Source organism: Pezoporus wallicus, unplaced genomic scaffold, assembly GCF_028554395.1.
Source record: "Pezoporus wallicus isolate ANWC-B61680 ecotype Strahan unplaced genomic scaffold, APGP_CSIRO_Pwel_v1 contig_7956, whole genome shotgun sequence".
In the NCBI taxonomy this organism is placed as follows: Eukaryota; Metazoa; Chordata; class Aves; order Psittaciformes; family Psittacidae; genus Pezoporus; species Pezoporus wallicus.
The window spans coordinates 140,571-148,648 of NW_026635771.1; the positions used below are offsets into that span (position 1 = coordinate 140,571).

Consider the following 8,078-nt stretch of genomic DNA (forward strand, 5'->3'; position numbering starts at 1 on the left):
TATTGAAGAGGGATGACATTTCAGTCCAAAAGTTTACTCTGTTGACTTGAAGAAATCACAGCTAATGTTAGTGAAATTGGTTTTGCCAGGATGTGTGTTTTGTTACCAGTGCACTGCAACATAGACCTTGGGGAAAACAGTTTAATCTTGTACAATGTCAGGCAGTTGAGCTAATCCCAGTTTTAAAGGGAATTTGAATGTGCAGTGAAATTCCAGAAGCTGTCAAGTGTGAGGATCTGGGGTGCAAACTCCTCAGGCTGTCCCTTCTTTACATCACAGGAGGTTTGTCAGGGTTAGGAGCAGATGCTATTGCTATCATTCTGTTTCCTGGCCAGCTGCTTTCGGGTTTCAGCCGTAAAAAGCTTTTGATTGATTTTGGTGCCACCTTCTGACCAGCCAGAAGCAGACAGCTTTCACAGTGTAGCGTTTGCAGATAGTGATTTTGCCCGCAGTGCGCACGCAGTGTGTTCAGTGCGAGCAGAGGGACTGCAGAGTTTTTGCAAGGGTATTTTACAGACCTCACTTCTCAGAGGCAGGACTACAGATGCCTGTAACAGTGCCTGGGTTGTTTCAGCTTAAAACCGTGCTGTGAAAACACCTTCTCAAAAGTTAGCATTCTTCTGTTCGCATAGCTCTTTAGACCAAATGCTTCTGGTTTCAGAGATGTCTTGGCATGAAGCACCCAGGGTCTGCTTAGGGTTTGTATTTTTTGGGGGGGTGGGTTTGGGTTTGGTTTGTTTTTGTTTTTTTTTTGTGTTTGCAAGATGACCAATTACAATAACGGAATTTAAATATCAATATATGCTGTCAGGTTTTGAATGGTATCATGTATAAGTACTCATAATTATAACATTATTTATCTTATGTCCACTCCATAAGAACAAGACCATTTTGTTCAACATTCTGAAATGTGCCAGCCCTGTAGTGTTAATAAACCTACAGTGCCCTACAACACAGGTGAGTGAAATACCGGGATAACATATTTTCTCTGCCTCTTAGTCATGGTGCTTAAGAAATAGACGTACATTTGTTTGATTTAAAAATTCATATCCTTCAAAATGTAACATGGTTGGTTTATAGATGACCTGTAGCACACAGTCTCTCTAGCCTATGGTGGTCAGAAAAAATAAACAGAAATGCACAAGATTGAGTGTTTTGGATAAGAGGTCACAAAAAAACACAGTAGTCTGTTTAGCTGGATTTAGCAATTTAACATCATCCTCCTGGTGTTTTTTTGCATGAGACAGTTTCACTGACCTGCTTTGTTGAACAGTTGCACAGTTATGCTCATCTATTCCATCTTCTAAGGCAACAGCATATGGCATGCAGTAGGTCAGAGGACTTAGGTGAAGGGCTGCTCTGATCCAGCTTTGCTACCAGAGTAATTGAACTGTGTAACTAAACTCCAGGTGACAGAGTCTGGTCTGGGCCATCTTGAAAATATTCAGTGAGGTCCGGTATTAATTTGGATGAGGGTTGTTACATGGTCACCAATTTACTGATTCCAAATATTAATTGTCTTTATTTGACTATCATTTAAAAATGCTTTCCATTCCAGCTTGCCCTTACTCCTGATCCCTTGATAGATGTTTCTTGCTCATCAGTTAGTGTGACTGTATGGACTATTTCACACAGCTGAAGAGATGGAAATCTCCATCAAGGAAGAGCAAGAACCCTCTTAACACTGACCAGCTGCTGCCAGAATGGAAACTTTCTCTGTCAGCAGCAGGTTTGCTCCAGGAATCCCCATCTGTTCACATGCAGACACTGATGCTGTTACCCTGCAGTCTTTAGACTCTGTTACTGGAACAATGCAGCCTGTTCAGAAATCCTGAGGTCATTGTGTGGGATTTGACTGGGGCTGTGGGCAAGTTCGCAGTGGTCGTGAATGGAGTAGGGTGAAATACTTGTTGAAGGAGAGTTTGGGGGAGCAGAGTGGTTATTTTATTTCCAAACATACAACATCTCCAAAGCAGAAAATGGTTTTGGTTGTTTGTTCCTGCAGATGGTTAATTCTCTGGTCTCTTGTGAAAAGGTTTGTTTGATAATTCCTCTTTTGAACTGCAAACAAGGTCTTTCATTCCTGTCCTGCAGGAGGGAAAAAAAGCAGTAACTGGTGTGGGAAGAGCTTCAGTTCTTGAGTAAGACACTGGATTTGCAAACTGTTATTACAGTTCACTGGATCCATAGACAGTGTGTTTTGTTGCCTGTTTCATAGGTGGGAAGCTGAGGTTAAAGTGTATACTTGTTAGTCTGTTGTCCCAGCAAGACAAAACTTCTTTGTTCCTTGGCCTGTGGGTAGTGCGCAGGATTGTAGTACCTGTGTAAAAAGACTTCTTGCTGCATCCACCTTGTTCTGAGGATTAGTATAAGATCTCTTTGCAAAAGTCCTTCAGGTGAATCATATATGATGGAATCCCTTGAGATGAAGGACAGCTTTGTGCATGATGTCCTCTGGTACTTGGACAGCAGAGCTTTGCAAAGCATGTTTGGTTAACACAGCTCTGGAAACAGTGAACAGCCTTCTGGAAAAGGCTGAAACTTGCTGAATAGATGGACTTCAGACTACACGGGAGTGTTTAGGAGCACTAAGGAGTCAGACCAGCTGTACACCTGCATGGTTCCAGAGCCCAGCAGAGCCTGCAGGGGCAACAGTACAACTGCTTCTCCATAACATGAATCCTAACTTGTGAGTGGATGTTTCCATCAAACCCCAGACCTTGCCTGATTTCTCACATAAATCTGGTTTATAATGGGTGTACCTCAAGTGCTGAGAATTTTGTTTGTGGCACGTGCACCCTTCCTGCTTTGTAAACCAGGGGAGATTCATCAGTAGACAGTAGTAAAGTCACTTCTGAGTGATTTACTCAAAACCGTGGAGCTGTATTTGACTGAAGAATGCTAATGTGTTCTTTTGAATGAAGAATTTGACTCCATAGAAGGGTTGAACAATTTCAGCTGCACTAGGCCTTTTCAAATCAATTTTTCCTTACAAATGTGCTGGAAGGACATGATGTGTGTACTGTGACAGCAGCAACTGCACCTCCTTGCTCAGGACACGGCTGCTGAGGGGAGCAAAGGAGGACCTGGCAGATGTTTTTTTCTTTTCTGTTAAAAAAAAGATGTGTGTTTTTTTTTTTTTTTCCCCAGCAGACTGGGAGCTCTGCAGATCCACCAGGCTGTGTGGAGCCAATGGAGATACAGGCAGTGCTCACTGTGCCAGGTAAGGCACTTTCAAAGTATTTACCAAAGAATTTGAGAAGTACTCAGCTAGGGAATCGCAAGTTCATTGTGTCCCTTTCCAAATGCTGCAGTAAACCATAATGAAGGCAATTCCATAAACCAGAGCACTTTCACAAGTGGTCTTTTTACTTGCTTTTTGATTGCACTGACTTTCCTTACCCTTCTCTACCCCCAGTGTCCCTTCTTTTCTTGCAGCTTTGTGTCTCAAAGTGCCCAGGCAGGTGACCTACGTTGATGTTCAGGCTTCCTACAGATACAAACCCGATCAGTGGAATTACTTGAAGCAGTTCTGCAGACCTGGTTTTAAGAGTCAACGCAAGGTCTGTATGGATCAGGAGGTGATGGAATACATTTTTTTTCTTCAAGCAACGTGTAATGCGTATGATTTTACTGAGCTACAGCAAAGCTTTGAATTATTCTGATTTCACCATATAAGGAGTTGTCCCATATGTATGCTTTGAAAGTGATTTTGTCTTGGATGAAGGTCTTGTATGCACATCAAATTGCTAACTACTGAAGTGATTCCTGTTTGCTTCAACAGTATCTGCAGCTATCCATGTGGTTGCGGTACTGTGGCAAATATCCTTTAGTACTTAAGTATTCCACAGCAGTAGAGCAGAGTGTCTCAAACAGGTTCTTAAGTATCATGAGTTATGTAGGGCTCCTGAGTTATGCAGAGCTCCTCAGTAATTTAGCTAGGAAAAGAGTCTGTCTTTCATGGAACTAATTTTGGGCTCAAACGTACTGTGTTATTTCTCCCATCTCTAAACCACCTTGCAATTCAGCTATGTTAGTTGTTTTAAATTCTCACTCTTCTGTCAGAGAAAAGTAAGGGGGAGGCGAGGAATGATCACCCAGTCATTACTGCCTTACCTGCCGATCCAAAGTGAACAGGTCTTTTCTTTTTCGTCACTAGAAAAGTGAAAAATAGTCTTTTCCCAAATCACGTTGAGAGGTTGGATTCTCACATCATGAATGTGTCTTGCAGCTCCACCAGTCAAGTCTGGGGAGGAGGCTACAGAGTCCAGTTTGGGGCATTTTCTCAGAGTGGGTGGGAAACAAAACCCACGTAGTTAATTCTGCTATGTATTCAGCATTCCTGGTTTTCCCCTTTTTAGTCTGTTGCTCAAGCCCTACATGATGAAGATTGTCCTTTGATGATCATCACAGGCAGGCCTTGTGAGTGGTTCTATTTCTTACACACATCTTAGCAGACTGTAAGCGTTCACATAAAGGTACAACTCCAGTCTGAAAAGTGTTCTGTGTCAAGATCACGAGGAGCTGGCTGTTACCTGGCAGTGGCATCCATTCAGCTTTAAACAGGTGCTGCTGGAACTCACCTTGCATATGTGGAACTGACATTTGCTGTTATGTATTGTTTTGGGTGCTGCCATGGTTTAAGCCCAGCCGGCAACTCAGAACCACTCAGCCACTTGCTCACTCCCTCCCCTTCTTCCCCCTGCTCCCAGAGGGATGGGGAGGAGAATTGGAAGAATGTAACTCCTATGGGTTGAGATAAGAACAGTCCAGTAACTAAGCTATAACACAAAACCACTACTGCTGCCACCAATAATAATAATGATAAGGAAAATAACAAGGGGAGGGAATACAACTGCTCACCACCTGCCAACTGATACCCAGCCCGACCCGAGCAGTGATCTAGCCCTTCCACGTAACTCCCCCCAGTTTACATACTGGGCATGACATGTTGTGATATGAAATACCACTTTGGCCAGTTTGGGTCAGGTGTCCTGTCTCTGCTTCCTCCCGGCTTCCCCTCCTCCCTGGCAGAGACTCAGTCCTTGGTCAGAGTAAACATTACTGAGCAACAACTAAAAACATTGGTGTTATCAGTGTTCCCAGCTGAAAGTCAAAGCCACAGCACTGCACCAGCTACTAAGAAGGAGAAAAATGACTGTTACTGCTGAACCCAGGACAAAAACATAGGTGCTCTTAGTCTAGAACTCATCATGGGCTGACATTGCTTTCCTTTCTCACAGTGCTTGGGACAAGCTACATTAACTTAACTGAGCTGAACTGTATTGAGACCAACTTCAGAGGAACCTGCCTATGTAGTCCTTCATGGAGAAACATATCAAAAATAGCTGCTGAAATGTGTGTAACAAAAACTTTGTCCTGAAGAAAGTCTATGGCTCTGAGCACCACAGGGGTAGCTTGCCACAAGCAGTTCTGATGGCTAGGGGTACTGATAATACTTGGGATCGCAAATGAACATCATCTCTGACTGTCTGGGTTTGGATTCTGAGACTGTGTCAAAATTGTGGGACCTGAAGCCAATTCCCCTGTCCCTTTGCAAACCTCCAGACATGCCACAGCTGAGGGATACCTTCCCTTTGTCTTCCTCTCCCTCCACAAAACTCGGTTTCACCCGGAGGTGACAGGTCTTGCTGTGTGTAACCATCCACTACTGCTGGGCTGGTTTAAATGTTGTCTAACCCTCTGAGGCGCTCAGAATTAATGGATGTGTCTCAGGGTCAGAGGAGGTGTGCTTCAGGCATTTAAGACTCTGCCTTCTAGAGGTGGAGTCCAGAGAATTATTTTACTTCCTATTGCAGCAGTAGGATTTGAAGTGACACAAATAGAAATCAGACAAAAGCTGACTCTTTAAACAAGATCTGGGTTATGAATCAAGCACTGCACACAACTAAGAGATGAAATGTTCTGAGACAGCTGTCTAACCTTAAAGCAAGTTTGTGTGATTCCAGCAGCACAACTAGAAGGTGAAAATCATTTGTCCAAACCTGTACTGTCTTAGTCTCTTTGGTTTTTTTGACTCAAATGAGGGGAAAGGAGCTCATGCCAAGCTAAAGCTGAGACAAGCCTATTGATTTAAGTACATCTACATGTTAGAGGTGTATGTGTCAGAAAACTGCACTCTTCAGGAAAAAGTTGACTCTTCATCTCCTTTTTATTTATTGTGTCAAAATAATACAGATGAACATCATCAGAGTGTAAATATGCAAAATGCTTGTTATGAAAAGCAGCATTTGTTAGGGATGAACTGTCAGGGTCCTGCCCATTCTGACAAACTCTGGGCGTGTAGAATTTCCCCTCCCCCCAAGCTATGAAATGGGGTTGAAGATTGACAGCTGCAGCGAGGGTACGAAAGGGCAGAGAATTCTATGGAGTTCATGGACAGTAGTGCAAAACACTACTGGGGCGGGGGGGGAGTAGGGTGGTGGTGCGGAGTGTGTGCGTGTGAATTACAGAAGCAGCCTATTGGTTTGGTTCTTGATAAATCTGACTTTTGTTTGTTTCCAGTAACAATACTCTGTGGTGTTGAGGTCATAATCATACTGAGGCATACAGTTCTCTGTTACTTAGATTGTGCTTATAAGAGCTTTCTCTTTTGCAGTAAAACGTTTTTTATCTCCCAGCTCCCTGCCTTAAGAGTGCATACGCTATTAGCGGCGCCCTGTATCCTCGGTGCAAGGAGGTGTGTGCCAAGTGTGGGGCACTGTTAATAGGAGCCTAAGACCTACAGCTGCCAGCTTTGCTCTGTCATTGGACTGTCTCCAGAGAGACAGTCTCCAGAGAGTCTCCAGAGAGACTACTAGTGGTAGAGGAGTGGCGTTGTTTTGGCTGGGGCTGTTAATTTAGGAAAGACTGGATCGTTATGGCTCCAATCAAGCTTTTTTTTTGGACATGCATAAATCTGCAGAGAGAAAAGGACAATTCCATGACCAGACATTGTAATATGGTGTAGTTCAAGGTTCTTCTTTTCAGCTCTGTGTACAGAGGAAAGCAGAGCAGGATGTGAGAGCTGGGAGGCCTCTTCATTCTGTGTTTTCTGAAATCTGGATAGGCTTTATTCACAGTGGTTCCTGGTTTATCCAGTGCCAACTCTTAGTTGTGGTTTGAGTTTGGCTTGTTTTAATGGGAATATAAGACAGGAGAAATGGACTTAACACACCCTTGGATTTAATTGCAAATAGGCTAAGGTCTCATAGACCTTGGAAGTAGGACTCTGTTAGAGCACATGGAGTTAGCTCTGAGTTTATCTCTGTGCACTTGCTTTTCGTTTTCTGCCCTCTCTGTTGATGTTTTGGTTCTCAGGAGTCAGAATTTAAGATTTTTGTAATGGGATTAGGAAATACTGAAGTTCTGCATTCAGCCAGGTACCTGTTTCCTGTCATATGCTACTGTGCAGTTAAGCATAGCAATTAATTTTGGCACTGAATTATCGTCTTTAGTTCCTGTTCATTAAAATCCAGGAGCACTTTTACTGCTTTGCAACACTTTTGTTCACAACCTTGACAGGTAGAAAGATTTCAGGAAGTTCGTAAACTTCCTGCTAGTGGTAACATTTTGTAGTTTTTCAGCAGCATGGAAAGGTCACTTGAGGGTGCTGTTTTTACTCTTGTGGGTAATGAATGAAGTGAAGCACTGTGTGCAATTGATGATGATGATGATGGCTTGGCTTCATGAACAAAGATTTGGGAAGGGCTTTACCCATGCTTACTACAAGCGTGATGAGGACTAAAAGGGCAATGTGGGATAGGCAAATCCGGTTGGAAAAAAAGCTGCTTGATCATACAGGATGTTTCCAAACAAGACTGTCATCTCCTGGGTCAATCTCGAGCAACCAGTGTCCTGAACTGCCTGCATGCAGGGCTGGGTCTGCAGTTTCCAGTGCACCTTATCACCTGCTGTTTTGTCCCTCGCCTGAGTAAACCCTTCAGGCCTGCGCAGTGGATTTTTTAGGTGAGGAACAGCCTGTGCAGAACTTGCCCCACCCTTTACACCTGAGGTTTATCTGCCAGGGCCTAGCTAGCTAGGACGGTGACAGCAAAGTCCTCAGGTCGTAGGTTTGG

General features: G+C 43.6%; 1 protein-coding gene across 1 annotated transcript; it reads left to right on the forward strand.

The window, feature by feature from the left end:
• The first annotated feature begins 895 nt into the window (after window positions 1-895).
• LOC130593209 (choline transporter-like protein 5-A) lies at window positions 896-4,556 on the forward strand. Its single transcript, XM_057398177.1, has 3 exons — window positions 896-957; window positions 3,439-3,563; window positions 4,362-4,556. Exons 1-3 carry the CDS (start codon window positions 909-911, stop codon window positions 4,452-4,454), a joined length of 267 nt encoding a protein of 88 aa, XP_057254160.1. The 5' UTR covers window positions 896-908; the 3' UTR covers window positions 4,455-4,556.
• The last annotated feature ends 3,522 nt before the right edge of the window (window positions 4,557-8,078 follow it).